The sequence below is a fragment of the Choloepus didactylus genome, chromosome 17 (assembly GCF_015220235.1).
Source record: "Choloepus didactylus isolate mChoDid1 chromosome 17, mChoDid1.pri, whole genome shotgun sequence".
NCBI classification, from domain to species: Eukaryota; Metazoa; Chordata; class Mammalia; order Pilosa; family Megalonychidae; genus Choloepus; species Choloepus didactylus.
Genome location: NC_051323.1, coordinates 48,521,431 through 48,547,272, shown reverse-complemented (window position 1 = coordinate 48,547,272; position 25,842 = coordinate 48,521,431). Strand labels below are relative to the sequence as shown.

Here is a 25,842-nt window from a genome sequence, read left to right as displayed (position 1 = left end):
AGCTATAATAGCAAACTGAGAAATCACATACATGAAAATTCACAACGTGAATCCACAAAATAAGTACCTAATTGAACGCCCTCTTACCCTTTAAAAACCAAGCAAAAGAGAGTTGTTTTCTAGACTAATCAAAGAGAGGTTAAAAAATAACTTTCATTTTCAGAGTGATTTATAGTATTTACAAAAAGCTTTCTCATCTAATCCCCAAAACTAACGTTTGAAGGAGTGTTTCTAATCCCACAATATAGCTGAGAAGACCCATGACAGCCAACTAATAAATGGTAAAATTAGGACTTGAACCTATGTCCTTCAAATTCAAGTAGTAACTTTAAAATCTTCAGAGTTTGGATTGTAAAAAGGTGAAGCTGATTTTCAGCCTTAGTACAGGAATATTCTTGTTTAGATGATTCTTTGTCTTTTATATATGAAATTAAAAACCAAGGCTATCCATATTGATTCTTAGAGTAGACAGCAAGTTTGTCATGGCTCAAATGTATCATTAATTTATTATACTGGTTTCCCCAGTATAATAAACCAAACCCTCACTTGGTTTCCCTAAATGAGATAAAATAAATGCGCTCTGTCCTCTATCTGAGCCTTATGAGAAAATACAGGTCTGCTTCAAGAGGCCATATCTGGGGTAAAAAACCAGTGAAAAGCTCATTCTGTTCTAAGGGCAGGCGGAACTCTGGTCCACACTGGCACTGCTGTACTAGGCGTTCCACTGATCCCACTAACACAGTGCCCTGAAACCCACACTACTCTTCAAGCTCACTCTAAAATGAGATAGATGGGAACCTTCAAAGCTGGGCCATGGGCCAGGAGTCACTAACTTCATGCTAACTAACATAAGTCACATTAGTCCAAAGTGAAGCAAGCCAGACACAGCAGTTTTCTACCCTGGGGTGGAGTGGAGGAGTTCAGGGCCAGGCAATTAGCTTTCTGTTAAAGTACTAAATTCATCTGGCCAGTGTAAGCTGTAAATTTTTGAGGTTAGCCCATTAATGTCATTCTGTAACAGCTCTCAGACCAGCACTGGTTCCATTTCCCCAGGCTACCACAAGAGGAGAACCAAGCACCAGAAGGAATGTATAAACCCAAGCTTGAAGGGGAAAAGCACAGAAACACTATTCACCAAGAGAGTTCCATTTCTCTTTCTTTAATGTTTATTTATAATTGTTTTAGGTTTCTTAAACATCTGTATGTCTAGAAATATTTATCACCTACCTTATATTGCTCTAAAGAAACAGATGGATGCTGTTTGGTTAACTCATTCTCTGGTTCATGTTTAGATTTACTTTGCTCCAATTTATAAAGTACCTGAGAACTTTCCTGTATCCTACAAAATAACTTTTGAGAAAAAGAAAAATGAAGCATATGTGAGCTATATTACACTTAAATGTCAGCTTGAAAGGCAAAGGAAGAGTTTTCTGAATTTTTCAGAATAAATTTCAGGAAGGGGTGTTTACTGGTTGTTAAACCCTTAATATTTACATGATTTTTCTTTTTGAGAGAACAGTAACATTTATATTTTAATAATCAAAAACAAAGTATTGCTACAAACCAGAATACAGTCACTAAACCACACAGTTCTCCTATTTCCTTGAAGTCAGCATGAGCCTGAAGATAATAGTCATTTCTATACCAGTTCTGTACCCAATAAATGTGCCATGTGATTAATTCAAGTTGAATTATTCAATAACGACCTTTCAAAAGGCGCTTAAAAATGCAAAGGTTTCTTTCCTTCTGTTGCCAAACTTTTCTTAAGCCACCTTACACCCTGAGACCTTCAGCACTAGATTTTTTTGTTCTTTCAAAAAAAAAGAGCTCTAGGTTGATTTACTACACCAAAATAAAGGACTTGCACTCTGGCTTTTATTCCCAAATATAAACATTTTGAACTCATAGAACAACAGGTCACAGAAGGGCCATGAAGAAATATGGTGGGCCTATCCAACAACCATCCCCACACTCTCCCAAAATCTAGGCTCTTTTTAAAAACAATTGCCAGAACAGAATTCACCACTTTCCTAATGATTCAATAACCATTCCTACACTTTCTGATAGAAAAATCTACCTTTTTAAGAAGAGAACAAATCTGTTGCCGCACTCCCGGAGACTGGTTATTAAGATTGTATGTAATAAAGAACTGAATCAACTGCATTTCTTCTGTGGAAATCATTTCTGTGCTTCGATTACTTTCACAAAGCAAGCCTAATGTATCTATCCGTACCTAAAACAAATCAAGCAATAAAATGTTAATTTTCCAATGAAATAAGTAAAGCCTAAACCACTTGAAATGTTTCATTTACATAGGCTACCAAAGGGGGAAAAAACTGAACCTCAGTTCACCCATATGTAATTTTAAAAGGTTCCCTAATACCTTTGTGGTTATTTCCCTTAAAATTATTTGTATTAAATGTGTGAACTGGATATGTATAAAAGTCAACAATCTTAAAGATACTTATTCCACAGTAATTCTCAGCTTCATTCCTTTATCTCTTTTTTCTCAGTGACCCCAGGACTTCATCACTTCACTCTTAGATTACTGCCATGTACTCCTAATTGGTCTCCTAGTTGCCAGTTGATCCCTTTTGGCCCACCATTCTCATCTGTTTCCATTAATGCCACTTTCTTGCTGAAGACTCGGGAGTGGCTCTGGTTTCCATGTTACGAACTGAATGAAATCTGGAGTCGTCAGCCTAACATTGGAGCCTTCCATAAGCTGGACACTCTTCCACTCTTGCCAAAACAGTATCTTTAATCACCCTCCAGATCTTGTTTATCTGCACCCTTCCATTATGTGTGCTGCTCCATCACATCTTCTCCTCTAATCACATCTATTATTCTCCAAACCAATCTCAACTTCCTCTGATCGCTCTCTTCTTCTGTGCTCCCAAGTCCTGATGCATACACCAGGACACACTCGTACCTGTGCTGTCTTCTAAGAGTTCCCAATTGTTTCATGCCAATTTTCTTACCCCCTCAACTAAACTTTAAGTAGCCTGAGTATGGGGCCTATACTCTTCACTTCCTATTCATTCTCTCCATGGACCCCTAAAACAGGGCAGAGCACAAAGCAGAGGTCTCTAAGACTGCTAAATGAAGGAATGAATCAGGGAGCTACCACATATATGAGTTGCCAGGTATTTTGCTTACTTACTTGGCTGTGCTGATGAATTAAGCCTTGCTTTATTCTTGCACTGGACACAAGATTCCCCCAAGTATCAGTTGCAGACTGGAGATGCCCATGAGCTCTAGCTGTTCGCAGGCAAGCCATCAAAGCTCCCAAAGCCCCTCTGCTATTATAAGACCCTACAGATGGAAAAGATTGCTCTTATCTAGGAAGCACTGTAACAAAGATCATTACTGTGCTATGCAATGACCGCAACAATTTCAGTAGCCAGTGTTAATGATGTTTCTAATCAACATTATATTTCAAGAAATAAAAATCACATTTTAAGCTAAATTCTTAGACAAATTAAAGTGCCTATCATAAAGTAACTATTACATAAATGATTTAATAATTCTTGTGTTGATAATTTCAAATCAGCATAATCCTTTTATTAACTTCAAAAAATCACAATTTATTTGTTAATATCTTCACTTTTTCCTTGACACTCAGGAAGTGAACCAGGAAGTACATGAAGGGAAAAAAAACAGGTGGGGAAATATTAAAATCAATTAAAAAATAAAATAAAATGACTCTCAGACAAGAATAGGAAAAACACTCAGTGACTACACACTATTATTTTCTTAATAGACATTGAACCTCCACACATTTTGGTATTACTGTTTCTCACTGGTTAAAAAAGATAAAAGAAGGTTCACAAAAAAGCTGATCCTTTGAGAAGTTAGGACATCAGCTATTGCTAAGGAGACAGGAAGCTGTGGTTCACAGGGTACCTTGATATAAGAAATAGACTGCTTTACTTCCAGAATCCTGGACTTGGATGCTTCTCAAAAAAGCAAGAACAATTACTGTTGAAAATTATATATAATGGCTTATTTTGTATATAGGAATCAAGTTTTCCAGATACCCTATGGCTATTCTTTGAAATACTGAAAAGTTTTAATTATCTTAGTTGGAAATATTTCCTAAAATATCATATTCATGCTTTGTTCAACAGAATATAATAATTTTAAGATTTACTTGATGAGTCAAGATTATCATTTTACACATTAATTATTGAATTATGCTTTAACACAGTGATTACTCATATCTACTAAACTTCAATGGGAGGCTTGCCCCTATGCTAAATGACTACAGATAGCCATTTCTTGAGGTCATGCCTCAATTTAGTCTCTTACCCAGAGACAAAAACTACCTGTCTTTAACCTTGCCTAAACCAGTTTTTAATTACTGTCTCAATCATTCAAATGGGCAAATTATATAAAACATGCCCACTCTTACTCTAACCTGACAACAGAATATAACAGACAAATAAGAACTTGGTACAATGATTTAGTACTAGTAATCAGGTACTAGTAAGAAAGAAAACTTTATAAGCATAATTGGAATCACTTCTTAGCTTGCAGAAATTATTTCAGCCAAAAAAAAACTATTCAGCTATGTAGAGGAACAATTATTTCAATCTGGAATCTCCATTATTAATATCCTCCTCTACCATTTACAAAAGTGATAATGCTTATATTTGAAAGCAGTCAACACCTGCCTAGGTACCCATATTTAAGCATCATAATTAGAAATTACTAAAACAAAAATTCATTTTCTTACCAATTTTAGCATCACTAGAAGTCTGAAGAATTTTCACCATGTAGCTTAAGCTTTCAGGGCTGCAATTCAGTAATTTTGGCAAGTAATAATCAATCACATAAGATTTTTGATCTAGGTTTCCTTCACAAAGTATAAAAAGGAGAGGAGAAACCCAAGTTTCATGCCACTGTTCAATCCACGGACTGTCAACAGTATGGGATTTCAAATGACTCCTGTGACTTTTAAACATGGTTTCCAAGAGGTCACTTGCATAAGGTACCAATGACTGGTCCCCCATCACCTCTAAGATTTGAGATGGAATAGTTTTATCTACTGCCAAAATATGTTCAATTCCTATGCACTCCACCAAACAACCAAGGCACATGTACTTTCCTTTAATATGCCATTCTAATCGCAGAAGACTCTCAGTTAGCTCCAAAAAGAAAGGATCAGTGGCAGAATGTGCCCCTTCTGTAGTGAGCCAATGCATTTGGAGAAGATTTTTGAATATGATTTTGGTTTGGTGTCTCAGAGCATCCAAAGGATGTTCCCAGTGGGTATAGACATATTCTAAAAGTTTCCCAACTATGCTTGAATTCCCACTGAGACTGCTCTTTAGGCTTAGGGAACTTGATTCAAGGGCATGTATGGCTGAATTGGTCCAAGATGACAAGATTCTAGACAGAAACATTTCCAGAGTTGATTCCTTGATCCTGAAAAACAAAACAAGACACAATATTGTAAACTGACTAGTAAAAGAAATTTGATTTTATAATTATTTAGACTTTAAAATTATAAAATACAAAGAATGATTAGAAAATTCAATCATTCTTAAATTTACAAAAAAAACACTACATATAAGGCCAAAATAGCTATCAAATCTGTATATGAATTTTTCCGTCTCATAAAAAATAGACCAAAAAGAGGCACAGGGAAAATAAAAGTGATGGAAATGTTCACTATCTTGACTGTGGTGACGATTTTAACATCTGTTTTAAAACCTATTGAGGACCTAGGGTTGTGAAAAGGGGGTTAGTGGATATGCGGTTTCTTTTTGGGGTGACGAAAATGTGCTAAAATTGACTGGTGATGGTTGAACGTATCTGTGAATATACTAAAAACCACTGAATTGCACACTTTAAATGGGTGAATTATATGGCATGTGGATTATACCTCAATAAAGTGGTTATAAAAAAACATGGCAAAGAACTTTTTTTCAATTTCTTTAAATATCCAGTTTTTAAACACATATAAACTAAACAACATACAAAAAAGTTAGAGTTTCGTAATTTTCCTCCTTTATCCATATGCTCATTACCATCAAGCTATATCTATGGATTGACATTTTAACCACATTATAACTTTTAGCCAAAAGCAGTAAAAAAATAGAAAATGCAGACCAGTGAAGTCAGAAGACCTGGTTACAGTTCTGATTTGGGTTCTTATTGACAACATGCTCTCAAGTAAGCCATTTACTTTTCTGAGCTTCATTTTACCCCTTCAACAAAATAATAGTTCCTATATTATTAGACATGTGAGGATCAAATTAGATCTATGTTGAAATTCTTCATAAACTCTAAAGCACTGTACACACAGAATTTTTAGTTTTTAAAAATGCTAGCATACAGACTGAATGTTAAAATTAATTTTAGAAATGTTCATGACAGGTTAACTTACACCAATAATTCCCATAACTCCCTCTGTCCCATCATCCCATCTTCTCTCTTGTTCTACTTTCACATCTACTTCTCTCTCTATACATATATCACTTTCAATGTAGCTTTTATCCTGACCATTTTCCATTAAGTTACTAAGTATGCTGGCTCAGGTGCCACCTAAGTGCTTCCAGCAAAACAACTCACAACTAAAAGATGAGACAGCATCAAAACTCACTGTGAACTTGAGGTGAAGAGAATATGTGCAGTATCCAAAAGCAAAGCCTCCCATCTCGGGCCCATGCTCCCATTCTGCCAGTCCAACATGGCCAGTGTCCCCTGACACAGGAATAAGAGAGCTGACCCAGAGACCTCAGAACAACAAAGGCTCCTGCAGCTGCTCACGAGCCACTCGGGAAGGCTGTTGTAGTCTGCTGAACCAAGAAGCAAACTACTAATCTGAAAAAATACAACACAGCTAGTACATTTAAAGCCACTAAAACTTTTCAGAGATATTTCAAAATATAAACTCAAAATCTCTTTCCCCTGAAACATTCCAGGAAAAAATAACTGAACTTAAAGTTCAAAAAAAAAAAAGGTTTGACAAGCACTAAAATTATTAAATTAAAAAAAAAAATCAAAACCATGAATTTTGAACCATTTTGCCAGTTTCAAGAGATTAACAGATCACAACACAGCACCACCTGCAGGTAAATGAGTTTAACTCATTTTTTTAGTGGATATTTGGGAAACAAAAATCTTAAATTTTATCCAACAATAATTACTTCATGTGATCTCAAAGAATAGTGCACACATATTTTGCCTCAAGTCAGGAAAATTACTAGAATAAGTTTCTAGATAATGGAGTAAGGGAAAAAAATCTGTTAACAGGAAATAAAAGGATTGTGGCCTAACTTATCAAATTATACTTTCTATATGGATCAAATTCACTGAAAATTGACTCTAACATGTGTCCTATCTACATGATTTGGCTTATTCTTTACACAAAGAACGTGTTTATCAGAAAGCTATTTCTGTGTATGTATACATTAATCTCTGCATAATTTTACTAATACAAATATACATTTTATACTAACGAGAGACTGAACTGAACAAATACTATTAGAAAAAAACTGGAAGGACATACACCAAAAATGTTGATAATGAATATCTTTGTAAGATGGATTGTTACTGTCTTCTTTTGGTTTATTTGGATTTTTAGAATTGTCTCTTATTACAAGTGAAAATGCCCATTAGAAAAAATTAAGACTTTACAAAAAAAAGGATTTCACTTCCATAGAAATACCTTTAAAACATATGTCTATGTCTCAATAAAGTCCAGTTCTAAAGGAGATGCACTTACCAAATCAGGAATCTTTTCAGGTGGATCAAACATAGTCTTAATAAAGAGAATAACAGCTAATCCAGATGTGCTCTGAATTGTCTGTAAGAGGTCATCTATTTGGTAAAAAAGCAGAAAGCATGTATTAAATGATGATGAATATTCTAATACAGTGGAAAGAGCCGAAGCTTTGGGGTCAGAGAGTTCTGGGTACAATTTCTAACTCAGCCACTTCCTAAGTAAGCAGGTCTTGGGGCAACTTATTTAACCTCCCTGGGAGGTTTCTCTTCTGTAAAATGGGGAAAAAGTGACACCTATCTGACACAACTGTTATAAGGTTTAAATGAATAAACATAAAGACTTTTATGCCCAGCACACAGATATTCAATATGTGACTTCTTCCCCTCTCCTCTATCATCTATTCACTCCTCTTCATCTACTGTCTCCCAGCACACCTAGAAACACCTGTGCATTCCACTCCACCAATGCCTCTGCATCTCAACCCCCATATACTTTGCCTTGAGAGATTTTAGGGCTTGTGCAAAGAGCCTACACTGATACTAATTACAAACTTTGCTATCACTGACACTGTACCCAATGGAACCAGTCTTGATTAGGTATCTTCTTTTTGTTTAGATATCTTCTTTTTATCTCTTTTAGCTTCCATTTGTGAGAAAGTATACAGAATATGATGATGAATTGTCCAGCCTGAGGTAAGATGTATGACAAACACTATAAATTACCTACTAACTATCCGTTCTACCCTTCATCCTTACTAAAAGAGCTGTGATGTTGATTGGGGAAGCCATGTGCCCAGCCAAAGGCAAGATACTTGCTTCTTCAGTCTTCCTTGAACTAAGGGTAGCCAGCCACATAACATAGGTCAGGCCATGGGTACTTGTGTTTTTCCTGATGAAAGGTACAGACGCACCTGGCCCTCCTCCTTTCTGCCTTCAGTACAGACATGATGTCAGGGTAAAAGTCAAAATGCTAAAGATGGCAAAGCAGAAAAGGCTGAAAACATCTGGGTCCAGACTGCCCACACATGTTCTGGACCCCCATTACGTGGGGCAGAGGCAAGGCACATTTGCTCAAGTCCCTGAAGTTGGATTTTCTGTAACTTACAGCTAAACACTCTATTGATACATGAAGCTTTAAAATTCTGGGGAAGAACAGCATTGATTAGGTGCCAGCAACTTTTCAGAAAAAAAGTTGCGTCATATTAAAATTGTCTTCCTTGCATTTCACTAATTAAACAGACTTTCTTTTAGATTTAAAAATTGAGGTTAACAAATTCCTCTTCTAAAAAACAAATATTCTCTGAAAAGTTGACCATAAGTTACCACTTAGTAAAAATAACTTTAATTGCTTTACTTTCCTTTTAATACCTACCTGAGATCGAAAGCAAGAAGAAATATGGAAATATTAATTGGATAGTAGGATAGCTAGGACTTGTACTAGTTACCAGGGTTAAAACATATAATGAATGAAATACTGTTTTTTTCCCATCAGTCTAACAAAACCAGAATCAGTTTCTGTTCTTTACAAACAAGAGCTCTGAACAGATCTCACTTACATTTTTCAAAATTAAGTTTATATTCATACATATATATAAAATAAGAGGTGAAGGGAGAAGGGGTAATTTAATTTTTTACGTGAATATTTGTGTTAAGGATCACTTTTTTGGGTAATCTTCTTATTGCAATATAAATACAGACATAGAAAACTACCAAAACAAATACATAGCTTAATGAATTATTAGAAGACAAACACCCTTGTTCCCACCACTGAGGCAAGAAATAAAACTTGGCCACCCAGCCCAGAAGGCTCATCCATTTTCCTCATCCCAATCCCAACCCCTCCCTCTCATCCTGACTAAGCAATATCCTGACATTTATAGTAATCATTTCCTTATTATTTTTAATAGTTTTATCAACCAAATGTGAATCCCTAGACTCTACATAGTCTTTTCTGTTTTTTTATATGTCTTTTAAGTTTTAATCTATAGATACCCTCTTCATCCCTTTATTTCTTAACAGTTTCTCTGTTGATGAACACTGGCCATGTGACCTGGAGAGTTTCCTACAATCTGGATGTTACTGTTTGCTTACTCCTGGTGCCATTCAACATGTTACTCTGTCCTCTGTAATTTCTGCAAATTGGTAGCTGGACCTAAAAAACTGGATCAGTCTCAAATTCCATCCCCTTTGGGAAGACTATAGTGATGTTGGCAAGAGGCACATGTTGTCTGGTTTTTCTTTGTAATGTCAGCCGTTGATCATGCTTAAAGCCTGTATCTATTAATCCACTGGGGGTTATGAAACGGTGATATTCTAATTCTATCATTTCTTTTTCATTTATTAGTTAGAACACTTTCATAAAGAGATACATCCCTACATCTATTACTTGGTTATCCAGTAGTATAGTTCATAAGGATAGAAGCAGCATATGAGATATAAAGAAGAATATAGACCACCTCACAATCAGTGACTATTGTTATTATTTGAAGATAACACCTCCACCTAAAGGAAGAGTGTATGGGTTATACTTCCTTTCCAGATCTTCCCTCCAAATTTGGAAATAAATTTCTTCATCTAAAGAATTTCTTCCTCTAAAGAATTTTCTTTTGCTATTTAAAGTCTATGGCTCTTGAATACTAAGTTTTCTGCTTTGTATACAACACATATACACTTAGAAAAATCCTCCACATTATCCCTTGCTGAATTGATACCTTTGAAAGAAAAAGCATTAAAACTGTGTAATCCCAGGACTTTTCCCACTTTGGGGTGAGAGGGGTGGAGAAGTTCCACATCTTACTTAACTATCATATATTTCAAACAATTATTAGAAAAAGTTGATTGATACACAATTATAATCATCTGTTCATTGTTACACTTACCATCACTTAAAAACTTGGTGAAAATACTCAGCAAGCTACACATACTTTGCCATATCGAAGAACTGGAAGCCTTCCAAAGATTTCCCTGGAAACTGTGTACTTTCTGTACTAAAGTCATTGAAACTCTAATGCCTACCAACAAGTCATTCATCAACTGCGTTTGAACAATATGATTTCCAGTAAATTTTCTACAAAGAAGAAAAGACAATATTACAAAAGGAGATTCAAACAAAAGCATCATCATTTCCATCCCTTTCCAAAATAAACATTCCCCAAAACCGATTTTAGATTATACCAGGCATTTATGTCACTCCCTTCCATTCCCATTAACATTGCAATTATGTAGCATTTATTGCAAACTTTCAGTACTCTTAACTTACCTCAACATTTTCCCTTTTTCTCAGTCAATGAATAACCTCACTTTTCCACTTTAGAATAAAGATAAGAAATCAAGAATGAATGACACAATTAAAAAAAAAAAAATCACTCCCTTGACCTTTATACACTCGCTTCACCTGGCTTCCAAGATGCCAGACTCTCCTAGATTTTCTCTCCTTTACCTTTGCTCCATCTCAGATACAGGCTAGTTCTTCCTCTTCTCCCTGATCTCTTAATGTTAGAGCTCCCCAGGACTCAATCCTTCATCCTCTTCTCTTCCTCATCTAATTCACTCTCCTGGTACTGATCTCTCCTAGCTTATAAGCTATAAATTACGATCTATACGCTGAAAAATCCGAATTTTTTATTTCCAGCCTGGACCTAAGTCCAGACCTGTATATTTAACTGCCTACTCAGTATCTTCACTGGGTACATGAACTTATCTTTAACTCCAAACCTGCTCCACCTGCTGGGATCGCTATCCTACAAAAACACTGTAATCATCCTCGATGACTCTCCTACACATCCTATCCATAAGGAAATCTTGTTGGCTATAACTTCAAAATATATCCAGAATCTGGCCACCTCCACCGCTACTATCCTGGCCTGAGCCACTTGTATCTCTCCCTTAGACTAAGGCAATAGCCACCTAACTGGTCTCCTAGGTTCTATCCTTGCACCTCTCAACACAGCAGCCATAGTGATCCTATTAAAACAAAATCAGATCAAGTCACTCCTCTGTTCTGAACCCACACTGGCTCCTCAACTTACTCAAAGTCATAGCCAAAGTCTTTGACCATGTCCTGTAACCTTTATGGCCCCATCACCTATCACTTCCCCCACCTCACTCATTCCTCTCCAGCTCCACCGTGCCCTTGCTACACTTTGAACACAACAGACACACTACCACCTGAGGGTCTTTGCACTGGATGTTCTCTCTGCCTGGGATACTCTGCAGCCAATATCTGCATGGCTCACCCTCTCCCCTACTTCAAGTCTTTGCCCATACCTCAGCTTCTTAATGTCCTATTTTCACCAGCTCTCTGGATCCTCTTTATCTTCCTTGTTCTTTTATTCTCATAGCACTTATTACCTACTAACCTAAGTATATATATATATTACTATATAGTATACTATATAGTAATATAGTAATATAGTATGTAACTTCCTATGTTTAAGTTTATTGCCTGAAACTGCCAGCTAGAATGTAAGCTCCATGAGGGGAGAGACTTTGTTTTGTTCACTGCTTTATACCCAGAGACTAGAATGGTTCCTGGAACTATATTAGGGGCTCAAAAAATATTTGTTGAATAAACGAATGGATACCCTAACTTCCTAGTTCTCTTCCCCATAAAGACTCCTCCCTACAAAGTTCCCTGTATCCACATCATTTCTAGATCTTTTTCTGCTTTCCCAGTGGAAGAATCGTTCATCTTGCTATCCGAGACCAATCATCATATCTCGCCTCTGCTGGGAATGTGCTTCCTCAGCAATCTCTCCTTTCCTGAGTCTCTCTTCACCCCTTTCTCTCAATTAGCATAACTTCCCACATAGAATCAGTCACTGAGTCCCCACATAAATCCTATTCCACCCACACGGAACTGACTGTAATTCCCAAAACATGCCAGGTTCTTTTAACTCTTCACCTTATTTTCTCTATGAAGAATCTCCTTCCTGCTTCTTTTCTGCCTAACACCTACTCATCCTTTGAGATTCATCTGAGCATCTCCTCTCATTTATTACATACTTAACAAGTACCTTCTATGTACCATATACTGTGAGACACAGTAGATACATCTTAAATAAGATGGCCCTATCTGTAAACAAGTAAACACAGAATAGTTCAATAGGTGCTTTGATAAAGGTATGAACAGATACACCAGGAGCATAAAAGAAAGATGGTAAGTTTGGCTGAAGTAGGGGCATGGCTGTTTGAGTAGAGTTTTAAAAGATTAATAGTATTCCCCCAGGTAGACAAGCAGAAAAAGACATTCCAAGCAGAAAAGGTCCCATGAGCAAAGGCACATAGCTGTGACTCCTCAAGGCGTGTTCAAATAATTGTATATAGTTTGCTGTGGCTAAAGCATAGGGTGTGAGAGCTGTGCAGTGAGGGAAATGTGAGGAGGCATCGAATTGTGGAAGGTTTTAGGTTGAGGAATTAGCTGTTAATTCTTGGCCAAGAGGATGTCACTCAACAACTATAAGTCGAAAGGCATATAGAGGATGGATATTGGCGGAAGCACTGGAGGCTTCGACTAGGAGACTACTGCCATCATCCAGGTGAACGATAATAAGGGTCTAAACTAAGTACTGAGTATGAAGAGAAATAGATATAAAAGAAGTCAAGGAGGCAGCAGCAAGAAGTCTTATCTCAAATCACAGATTAAATGCAGGGGGTTGTGCAAAATGGAGCAGTGTGGAATGATAGCCCAATTTCTAGTCTGGATATCTTAGAAGATTATAGGGATTTTCATTAACATAGGAAATTGAAAAATACATTTGGAGTAAGAGGACAGTGAATTTTCTTTTGGATATACTGAATTGAATTTGAGGCATCTATAAAACATTCAAGTTGATTCCAAGAAGCAGTTAATAGGTGTACCACTCAAGGAAAAGATCTAGCTTGGAGTAGGAAATTTGGGAATCCTGAGTATAGAGGTAGTGGCTACTACCAAGGAAGTGGATAGGACTAAGCAGTCAGAACAAATAGAATAAAAAGGGTAGAACCCACATTTAAGAGATGAGCAGAGGAAAAGGGGCTCCTGGTGAAGCAAAAGGAGACTCTGGGTTTAAGACGGTAAACAGGCATTTTCCCACTCCCTCCCGTAACCTCTCTAAACCTACAGCCAAGTGATTTAAAAAATAAAAATGCATAAATACACAGGGGCATCAACCAGACAACAATACAAAAACAACAGAATTTTGGAAGCTGCAAAGCAAATGGGCGAGTCATAACTGACTTAGCAGAATCAAGAAAGGTGAATGCTAAGCCAGAGACCAAGCCCAGAAGCAACCTGATTTACGGCCCCAACAGGCTCAGGTACTGTTGGCACCTTGATTTGGGATTATGTGTGGTGCTGAAAACAGGAAGACTGACTCAAGTCTGTTTAAGAAGAATAAGAACTCTGAGTCACACCCCCAAGCAGGCAGATAATTGATTTTCCTCCAGAAAAGTTAAAACTGAGGTCTCTGGGCAAGTCGATAGCACACACAGATAAGGGAAGGATACCATATTGAAAACAGGAATGTTAGGTAAACACATGCACAATGAATGCCAAATGCCAAATGCCAATACCTCAGCTTTCTTTCCTCCCTTGGCAACCAGTACATAAGAACAACGGATTGGAAGATTCTTCCATGGGGAATTTACTGCACAAGCAAAGACTTAAGACACTGGCATCAAAGGTTCCTCAAAGAAACAGCCCTCAATAAAACCTGCTGTCAACCTTCCACCTAAATGCAGAGAAATCCAAATTAACTCTAAGTGCACCACTCATATTCAAACAGGGCTCACACAAGGATTACTAGACTTCTGAGAAAACACTGGCAAGAAATATAATGACCAAAGCAGCAAACAGAAAAAACAACTTGGAAGATACAGCCTGTGTAGAGACAACAAAATGTAAAAAAACAATGATTAATATCCTCAGAGAGATAAAAGAGGACAATTTCATCCATGAAATTAGAACAGGATGCTACAAAAAAAAAAAAAAAAAAGGAACACTCAGTGGAGGAGAGGGAAGAGTGTCTCCTTTTCTCATTTATTCTCATAATAATTTATTATTTGTTAAAATAAACATCAAACATCTAAAAAATTAAATTTAAATAATTAGTTCTAACATTAAAGAAAAGGGATGGAAAGGAGTACATTCCGGCAACTTTTTAAAATTTTCTTTTTACAAAAATAATTCATAACTACAAGTATGTATGCATATATACACAAGTATATAAACATGTAACACTTGCCTATTTTCTTCTGTGATTTCAATTAAACTCCTCCGCAGGAAATGAAGCACTGAAACAAAGAGAATATAATGACAAACCAGAAATCTAAAACTGTAAACTTTAACTTCAAATACAAGAAAATACTTTAAATCACTATTATTTAACATGATTTTGTTGCAGGGCAGTACCTCCCCTGAGGAATCTGAAAATGAAGACACTGACTCCTTCCCTCTATACAGGGACCAGACAGCTGTGCAGCCTTGCTGCTCCCATATACCACCTGAGCCTTCTCTTCCGATAGTGAGGAGCCAGTTATTCCTTCCAATACAGATGCTTACTTAACAGAACTTTTGCCCAAAAATACTCAAGAACAATTTCCAAATGATGGAAAGGCTTTGCTATAATAACTGAGACAGATGATTCATACCCTTCAAAGTCTACATTAGAAAATTATACTGAAGGAGAAGCAAACAGGCCCAAGTAAGAAGGAAGGAAGGAAGAGACATGATGTAATGGCTAGACTATAGAATGAAACAGAAAATCTATACTAGTAAGTCAGTTATAAAGTAATAGTAATTCCTCTTCTAATTTTTAGTTTTTTATATAAGTAAAGGGCGTGTTATATTGCTCTTAGAGGAGTCATGGCTCAATTGGTAAGAATATCTCCAGTAAAGTATTGCAGACATTCAAGGTTAAGTTTGAATCTCTGATAATGCTATAAATACCCTTCTTTGTTTTTGATAAAGATTGAGCTTAGATTCAACAGCTTGTTAAGCATAAAAATAAAGTATGACTTAAATGATTAAGGTTGAAGCCTTAGTCTTAGAAAAATTCCCCTGATTGATGGAGGATGCATCCTCAATCAAAGGCTTCCCTGATGAAGGATGCAACCTCAAACAAAGGCTCTACATATACTCTGACTGGAAGAAACTCTTACCTCACATCCAGCTGCAACTGGAGAGACTGGAGTTCCCAGGCTTGAAAATACATCCATTTACTATTACTTTGTAAACCTGTTGCTTCTCCTTAAGTGCTCCTTTAGCAAATATATGTAACAATTCAATTTTTGTCTGGAATGCTCTTTACTTTTCAACTATTGTCTGTCCTATACTCATATTTGAGTGGAAGGCTGCCTGAAGCCCAAAATGACTGAATCATGATCTGATGAGGTTGAGGCCTTTTCTAACTGTGATTACAGGTTTGAGGTGTAAAGAGACAAACCTGTGACAATTCTCTAGAAATAGAAATTTAAAAGAAGCACGATGTACCTTAGTTACCTGCAATATATATCCATTGCAAGAATGGGAATAAGAACCAGTTTCAAATGACTCACAATTAGTCACTTCTCAGAATAAAATATAATAATAGAACTTACCATTTTTAAGCAGATTATTAACACTTGCTCTACCTGTGGGGGAAAAATTAACATTGATAAGGAGTTTCAGGACCAAAACTAGCATCATTTAAAAATGGCAATTTAATGGCAGATGTTAACTAGAAAAAAATCCTAAAAGAATGCTGGCTTACCCACATTAAAGTTCTCCATACAGGAAGATATGTTGTCAGTTACTTTCCTATAAGAGTATAGATCAGTAGTATTCAATTCTTCCTGAAGACGACAAGTAAAACTATGTACAACCTCAGTCACAAAACATTCAGGTAGGCCATTTAGCGAGCTATAAAAAGAACAAAAAATTAAAACTCTGAAAACCTAGTAGCACGGTGTTATGTGGGGAGAGAGGGGTATCACACAATTGTAGGAAAATTGAACTAAATGTTCACACTACAGCCAGAAAATGTCAACTTCACACCATCACTGGAACTCTCTGGTCTATCATCTTTCACCTGGTCTCCTGGCTTCCATCTTGTTCCTTCGCATACTCCAGGCCATTCTCAACATAGCAGCCACAGTGATGACATGCTGGGGAAAGCATGTTACTGCCCTGCCTTAAACCTTCCAGTAACATCCCCTGTAAATCGAAGTAGTAGCCAAAGAGACTACAACCTGACCTAGGAGACCCTATGCAATCTGGCTCTTCCATTAGCTCTCTGACCTCATCTCGATCCCTATTCACTTTGCTCTAGCTACAGTAAACTTCCTCTGTTCCTACAACATGTCAGGGCCTTTGCTCTTTTTATTTCCTCTATCCAGAACACTCTTTCCTCAGATATCCCCAATAATCACCCCCTTGCCCCTTCAGGTCAATCCCAGTATCACCTTATCAATGACACTTGAACAAAGATATCTAAAGTGACCATTATATTTTAAATTGTATCCCCTACCCCATCCCTAGCACCCCCATTCCCCCTTCTCTCCTTTATGTTTCTCCATAGCACTCATCACCACCTTATATGCTATATAGTCTCCTTGTTTATTCCACCTATTTTCTATTTTTCCCCTTAGAATGTGAGCGCCATGCTAGATTGTTTTGTTCACTGTATCCCCAATGCCTACAAGATGGCTGATACACAGTAGGCAGATGATAATAATTCACTGAATGGATAAACTAAACTTATGTCAATTTTACCCAAATTAATCTAAATCAAATCCAATAAGAGCTTTTTTAAATGACTAAGTTCTAAAGCTTCCCTGGAAAAATAAAAACTCAAAAATAGGAAAATTCTGAAACAAAAGACCAATAAGAAATGACTTGCTCTGTAATATATTAAATCACTTATTGAACTATTATAAATAAAGTGTGGTGTGAGTGCATGAAGAGACAGACCCAAGTCTAAACACAAATCCATGCTTACAAAGGAGCATAGACTATGATAACGATACCATATGTGGGGGAAAAAATGGACAAATCAACAGTTTAGGACAAATGGCTCCTCATATGGAAAAGAAAAACAAAGTTGGATCTCTACCTTACACTATACTCAAAACTTAATTCTAGAGAGGAGGAAGAGGATGGCAGGATAGAGAGGAGTGGAAGCTAGTTTGTCCCCCAGAACAACTAACAAACAACCAGAAACAACTAGCAAATATCTGGAATAACTGGGGGGGACAAATGTGACTGCCCACTCATCATACTCCAGCCTGAGTTGGGAGGAATGCTGGAGATCGCAGCATAAAATCTTAAGTAAAAACTGCAGCTCCAAACAGGGAGCCCCCTCCCCCCATGGCCCGAACTGCAAAGCCTCCCGGTGCTGAAGAGCAGCATTCTCCAAGGAAGCGAATATAGATTAGCTGAGCTCCAACTGGGGTTTTAATTAACAAACGTGGTCTGCTCAGTACAAGATACAAAACCCCAACAAGCAGACAGAGGCTTCTGGTGATGACTGACCTTGGAGAGCCAGAGGGTGGCCATGGACTGGCCCTGAAAGGGGATTTCTGTCCCTTTTTTGGCTCAGTGGAGAAAGCCTCAGCCATTTTCAGTTCCCAGCGCTCTGACCCAGACAGGGTGGAGACAGCACAGGCAGAGACCATTCAAATGCTAATGACCTCTCCCTAGGGGGTCTATCTTCCCTAAGAGGAAAGAGGTGTGCTCAGCTCTACTACCCGCCTTCCATTCAGAACCAGACCCCAGGGCCTGGGGAAAAACAGCCATGGGCCACACCTCCCTACACCATTTGGGAGCTACAGGCTGACAGGTGCCACCTGCTGGACAGAAAAGCACAGTGACTTGAGGCCTCACAGGGTGTACCAATTTTCTAAGACATACCCTCAGGGAAACTGGATACCGAATATTTCATCCTTCTGGGACCTGAGCCTGTTCTGGTCTGGGAAAACCTGATTGGGGTAACCAAGGAAACCAGATGTTTAGAAAACAGAAAACTACAATCTACACTAAGAAGAACGAAGTTATGGCCCAGTCAAAGGCACAAACTTACACTTAACTGAGATACAGGAATTTAAACAACTAATGCTAAATCAATTCAAAAAGTTTAGGGAAGATATGGCAAAAGAGATGAAGCATATAATGAAAACACTGGGTGTACAGGAGGCAGAAATTGAAAGTTCGAAAAACCAACTAGCAGAATCTATGGAAATGAAAAGCACAACCCAAGAGATGAAAAACACAATGGAAACACAACAGCAGGTCTCAAGAGGCAGAAGAAAACACTCAGGAACTAGAGAACAAGGCACCTGATGAAAGCCTAAACACAAAAGAACAGATAGAGAAAAAAATGGAAAAATATGAGCAACATCTCCAGGAATTAAGGACAAAACGAAAAGCAGGAATATATGTGTCACTGATGTCCCAGAAGGAGAAGAGAAGGGAAAGGGTGCAGAAGCAATAATAGAGGAAATAATCAATGAAAATTTCCCATCTCTTATGAAAGACATAAAATTACGGATCCAAGAAGCGCAGTGTACCCCAAACAGAATAGATCTGAATAGGTCTACGCCAAGACACTTAATAATCAGGTTATCAAACGTCAAAGATAAAGAGAGAATCCTGAAAGCAGCAAGAGAAAAGTGATCCCTCACATGCAAAGGAAGCCTGATAAGACTATGTGTGGATTTCTAAACAGAAACCATGGAGGCAAGAAGGAAATGGGGTGATATATTTAAGATACTGAAAGAGAAAAACCACCAACCAAGAATCCTGTATCTGGCAAAACTATCCTTCAAATATGAGGGAAAGCTTAAAATATTCTCTGACAAACAGATGATGACAGAGTTTGTGAACAAGATACCTGCTCTACAGGAAATACTAAAGGAAGCACTGCAGACTGAAAGGAAAAGACAAGAGTTAAGAGGTTTGGAAAACAATTTTGGGAGATAGTAGCACAGCAATGTAAGTACACTGAACAAAGATGACTGTGAGTATGGTTGAAAGAGGAAGGTTAGGAGCATGTAGGACACCAGAACGAAAGACAAACGATAAAGACTGGGACTGAGAATGATTGTAATAAAAGGTACAAGTATGTTTTTACATGAGGTAGAATAAATGAATGTCAACGTTGCAAGGTGTTTAAAATAGGGTGGGATTGGGGGAAAAATACAATCAATGCAAACTAGAGACTATAATTAACAGAAACATTGTATTATGCTTCCTTTAATATAACAAAGGCAATATACCAAAGCTAAATACATATGGCGGGGGGCGGGTGCGGAATAGGGGAAGTGTATGGTACTCCTGGCACTGATGATGTTGTCTGACTCTTTACTCTACTTTAGGTTAATGCTATCTTTCCTTTTGTTGCTTTTTAACAGTCGTGTTGGTTTTTTTTCCTCTCTCTCTCTCTTTTTTCTTTTTCTTTTATCTCTCTACCTTCTTTGGCTCTTCCTCCTTCTTTGTGGAAGAAATGGAGATGTCCTTATATAGATAGTGGCGATGGTGCTAAACACATAAATACGTGACTATTCAGGGAACCAATGATTGTTCACTTAAGATGGAATGTATGGTGTATGAACAAAACCGTCTTAAAAAAAATGGGTTGATGAAGAAACCCGAGGGCACTATATGGAGTGAAATAAGACAGTCACATAAAGACAAATATTGTAGGGTCTCACTGATATGAACTAATTATAATATGTAAACTCATAGACATGAAATATAAGTTACCAGGATATAGAACTAGGATAAAGAATGGAGAGCAGTTGCTTACTATGAGCATAATGTTCAACTAGGGTGAACTTAAACGTCTGGAAATGGACAGAGGTGACGGTAGCACATTGAGAATAACTAGCAGTGCTGAATGGTGTGTGAAGGTGGTAGAAAGGGTAAGCTCAGAGTCACGTATGTCACCAGAAGGAAAGTTGGAGGTTGAAAGATGGGAATGTATAAAACAGTGAATCTTGTGGTGGACAATGTCCGTGATTAACTGCACAAACATTAGAAATCTCTCTCATGAACTAAAACAATTGTATGACACTATAACTAGTAGTTAATAATAGAGGGGCATATAGGAAAAAAATATATATATATACCTATTGCAAACTATATACTACCATTGGTAGTATTTTAACATTCTTTCATCAACAGTAACAAATATACTATATCAATACTATGAGTCAACAATGGACAGGGTGTGGTTAGGGGTACGGGAGGATTTGAGTTTCCTTTTTTAGACTTTATCTCTTTTCTGGAGCAATGAAAATGTTCTAAAAATTGAAAAAAAAATTAATTGTGGTGATGGATGCACAGCTATATGATAGTATCATGAGCAATTGATTATACACTTTGGATCTTTGGAGAGTTGTACGGTATGTCAACAATCTCAATAAAAAATTAAAAAAAAAACTCTAGATGGATTAAAAGGCTAAATAAAATAAAGAAATAAAAACATTATTGAAAGTACAAATACTTTTCTATAATCCTGTATTAGAAAAAGCGTATCTGAGCAAGACATGAAACCCAGAAATCTACAAGAAACAAAGAAAAATGTTAACAGGTTTGATTTACCAAAAAAAAAAAAAAAAAAAAAAAAAAAAAAAAACAAAAAAAAAAACTTAAAACCATTAAAAAGTTTAAAAAGAAGTTAAAATAACAAAATTAAAGAATATATTTGGCACATAATCTATGGGGAGCTCCTATAAATCAAGAAGACATTCTAAAAAGAAAATGTACAAAGGATATGCAATCACAAAAAAGAATTATAAAATAGCCAAACTCCACATATCAAAAAATGGTCAGTCTCACTAGTAATCTGGGAAATGCAATTATAACAAGACATCATTTTTTACCTATCAGATTTTAAAAACAACATTTAAAGATTTCCAGTGCAGGAAAGACATGAAGAAACAGGCCCTGTCACTCACTGTTCATAGGAGTGTCAACTGTAATGGCTTTCTGGGAGGACAGTTTGGCAGTATCTAACAAAAATTTTAATAGGCACAATTTTGGTCTAGAAATTCCATTTCTAGGAATTTATCTTAAAAAAATACACAAATACAAAACTATACATGGTTAAGAAAATACTGCAGCATTGTTTGGAATAATAAAAACTTAGAAACAGTAAATATTCATTGATGAGGAATAGGTACATGTAATATGGTACATATAAGTTTTGGTATATCCATATTACAGAGTATTTATAGCTGTTAAAAAGAATTAGGACCATAATGATATGGAAATATCTCTTAAGATTCTTTATTGAAAAAAAAGCTACAGAATCATATGCAGATTACAATCCAATTTATGCAAAAAATGAAAACTAATACACACAAACAAACAAACAAAAAAAAAAAAACAGGTCTAGAAAGACTAAGGCAAAATATTAAATAACCACCTCTACCAAGAGAGATAGCCCAGAAATAGTAAAAGAGTCTCACTTTTCATTTTGTGTACTTCTGTATTGTTTGAAGTTTTTACATCTTAGCTATATTCCTATGTTACTTTTATAATTAAAAAATATTTTTAAAGGAGGAAAAGAGATGGGACAAAGAAAAAAATAAAAGATTACAAATTTAAACCTAAACTAACCTCCAACAATCATACTAAATGTTAATGGACTAAACAGGAGTCAGTAGACTATGGCCAACGCCCACAGCCTGTTTTTGTAGGGCCTATGAGATAAGAATGCTTTTCACATTTTTAAAGGGTAATAAATAATTAAGTAAATAGATCACAAAAGAAATTCCATGAATAAATTTTTAGGTGATATATTTCAGAACACTTTTAGTAAATCAGGAAAGAAGCTTTAAATATTAGTTACTTTTTGTCAAATGCATCATTTATAATACCCAACTTATCTTTCTCTTTTCCCTTACCTTGCCAATACTTTCTTCAAGGGATTCTTTAGACTCAAAGAAAGATAGATGCCTGCTAAAATATCCAAACAACTTTGAGTAGTGGGATCACACGCACCATTTTTATCTGCCTTCTCCAATAAAGGCACAATCTATAATCCAAAAAAATTCAGTCATTTTTTCTCATATCAAGCATAGAAAAAAAAAATGGTTCCAAATACTCTTTTAAATCTCAATGGTAATATGTGAAATGTTTTCCACACTAAACTGTCAAAGGTACTGATTGAAACATCTATTTCAATTTTTATTAACCTTAACCTATGTCCCCAGCTCCCACTTCCCACTCCAGACCCACCTTCAATGAGAATCACAGACCTGATAATGGTTTAAAGTTTAAGAATGCTGTAGCTCTACTGAAAAACCACCAATATATCTAATTGCTTTCTAAACATAGTTTGCAAGTTCAAATGGTAAATCCAAATATTGAAATACTAATGAGGACAATCTTTACATTTTAAATTAATTTTAAATGTGCCTCCTAAAAAGTTTTAAGATTCAGAAAAATAGAAATGATTTTTTTTATTACCACAAAAAAAAAAAGGTATGCACAATTATCTTATCATTCTGTCTGATTTGCAGTTCCAACTGTGATGGAAGACTGAATATGACTTGTACTGCTTCTCTGAATAAAAACATATTATATCTTTTATAATGAACATATAAATTAACAGAAAAGAAAAACAAAACCTATTCTTTTATGACAAATTGATATTACATTGATACACCGATATTAAATAACTGACAATCAAATATGGTATGTTCATTTAAGAAGTCCATAATAGCATGATAATCTTCAAGACATATCCATTCAGTCTCACCTGTTTGATATAATGTATTTGTGACACTCCATCCGTGAATTGTACACAATGTAATAGCAAAGAAGCTAGATTTTTCCCTTCCACGTCAGCAAAGGCTACATAACACACACAAAAAATTTCTTCAATGATTTAACAATATAGGCATATGAGTTTACATATGTTATGCATTCTACAAAATTTAAATATCTATAAACCATAAAAGCAAGGAGAACTTAGAAGGAAGATAGAAGACAGAATTTTAAGTAAACTACTTTACATTCAAATATGGAAAAAAATAGAGTTTGAACATTAAGTGATTTGGGCTTCTCAGATTGAAATGCTTTGACTGTAAACTAAAAGTATAATAAACAAGTAGAGTCAGAAATCACTTACATCTCAAAGTTTCAAGGTCCTGATGACAAATTGTCAATGCAGCAACCTGCATTTCTTTCTTCTTCTTGATTCCCATTTTAAATAGAATTATTAATGCTCACTGCAAGAAAGAAGAGCGTAAGGCATTATTTAAAGCAGGGTTTCTCAAACTCTGCACTGTTGACATTTTGGACCAGATAATTCTTTGTTAGGGTGGGGGTGGGGGCCGTCCTGTATATCGCAGGATGTTTAGCAGCATGCCTGGCCTCTAGATGCCAGTAGCAAACTCCCCACCCAACCCTAGTTGTGACAACCAAAAATTGTTTCCAGACATTGTCTAATATTCCCTGGGAAACAAAATTACTCCAGATTGAGAATCATTGGTCTAAGGATTTCCGCTTTGAAAAAAAAATTTTTTTTCTTTTTTAAGTTAAAGAAGAGTTTATTCTGGTCTAAAGTTACTTTTACTTACTTTGTCACAGTCTTTGTATTTTAAAATACAGCAAATCTTCATTTTAGTAAAAAGAAAGAAACCAGGGCCAAACCAACTTCAACTACTTGCTAGACCGACAGATTAGGAGGTGCCATAACACACTGGATCTTGATTTATGCAAAATATTTGATAAAGGAAACTCTTGCATACTATCCTTGTGGTTTTTGCTTTTACTTAGATAAATGGATTCATAACGGGCTGAACAATTGTACTTAAAGACTACACATTAAGTCTTCTAGAAAGGTGTCTCTGAGAAAATGCTATAGGGATCTTTTCTTAGTGCTGTTAGCATTTTTAGCAGTGTCTGTGATACAGACATTAAAGGACACAGCCTAATGAATTTACAAAAGGCACATAGCTGAGGGGAGACGTTGGGTGATGGAATCAAGATTTAAAACAGCCCAATAAACTGAAATATGAGATAAATAAAATTTACCAAGGTGAAACAGAAATAAATGCTGCATTTAGATTAGAAAAAATAACAGAAATATGAGATGGGGTGGCAGGGTGTGGGAGCCCCTGGCCCCCAAGTGTCTTGAAAACTGCACGCAGCGGTTTGCTTGACCTAGGACAGCAAAGGTTTGACCTATTCTCCTTGTAATATCAGATGCTAACTGTAATCTAGACTCGAAACTACCTCATCCCTGAGACTCCCTGAGATACTGTTATCTCTATAATCCTCCCCTCCTCCCTGTCGATTACAACCAATCCCCCCTACAGTGCACGACCCCAACCCCACCCACCCCTGCTCCCTGCCTTATGAATGTCCAGCCCTTATAACCAGCTTATTCAGCCCCCCAAAGTGCGGACCATTTCCACGCTGTGCTCTGAACTGGCCGCCTTTTAGAGCAGCTCCTAAATCCATTCAGAGAAGCTCCTGATTTTAGGGCAAAATCACTCGACTTCCCCACCCTGTAGGTAAGCCCTATAATGAAAACTCATGTCTCAGAACGTGTCTAGTGCTTTCTTTAGTACTTTGGCTACAAAAGCCTTCTTGGGCTGTGACACAGGGGGAGGCAAAATGTGGTTTGAAACTGCTAAATAGTGAGCCAACAGCACAATATTCCTGCTAAAAACCACAAGAGAAGTCACCTAGATGAAGGGAGTTCACAATCCCTGGTTCAACCACATAGGTGACAAGTGGCACATTATGTACAGTGCCAGTGGGCATACTTTAAGAAGAGTTCAGAACAAATGATGGAGTTTCCAATGAACAACCAGATTTCAGAAGGGCCTGGAGAGCACCTCCTCCTGAGAGCAGCTCAGTTAACCAAAGGTGTTTGGCCTGAACAAAGGAGCACAAGACAAGTACCTTAAAACAATTGCTGGACTATTATGGGGGAAATGGGAGTAGATTTCTTTTGTATTGCTACAGGATTAGGAAACGCAGTGAAAGCTTCAAGAAGGCAGAGTCCAGCTCAATACAAGGAATAACTCTACGATCCAACTATGGAATGGGCTGCCTTTTTCAAAGAGAATTTCCCAACACTGGGAATGTCCAAACAAAAGGTGAATGAACAATTTTCACCTGAATCCTTTCAA

General features: G+C 36.7%; 1 protein-coding gene across 8 annotated transcripts in view; it reads right to left on the bottom strand.

Annotated features, from left to right (window-relative positions):
• Positions 1–25,842, bottom strand: part of THADA (THADA armadillo repeat containing) — a 400,812-nt gene that overhangs the window by 373,405 nt on the left and 1,565 nt on the right. For all 8 annotated transcript variants that reach the window (XM_037806790.1, XM_037806789.1, XM_037806794.1 and 5 more), the window contains exons 2-14: positions 23,829–23,928; positions 23,457–23,551; positions 22,600–22,730; positions 16,464–16,612; positions 16,312–16,344; positions 14,958–15,006; positions 10,614–10,801; positions 7,736–7,830; positions 6,611–6,831; positions 4,739–5,430; positions 3,164–3,315; positions 2,078–2,233; positions 1,228–1,350 (exon numbers count right to left, since the gene is read on the bottom strand). In XM_037806790.1, coding sequence (XP_037662718.1) covers positions 1,228–1,350; positions 2,078–2,233; positions 3,164–3,315; positions 4,739–5,430; positions 6,611–6,831; positions 7,736–7,830; positions 10,614–10,801; positions 14,958–15,006; positions 16,312–16,344; positions 16,464–16,612; positions 22,600–22,730; positions 23,457–23,551; positions 23,829–23,904 — 2,160 coding nt within the window. In that variant the 5' untranslated portion in view covers positions 23,905–23,928. The remainder of the gene's footprint in view (positions 1–1,227; positions 1,351–2,077; positions 2,234–3,163; positions 3,316–4,738; positions 5,431–6,610; positions 6,832–7,735; positions 7,831–10,613; positions 10,802–14,957; positions 15,007–16,311; positions 16,345–16,463; positions 16,613–22,599; positions 22,731–23,456; positions 23,552–23,828; positions 23,929–25,842) is intronic.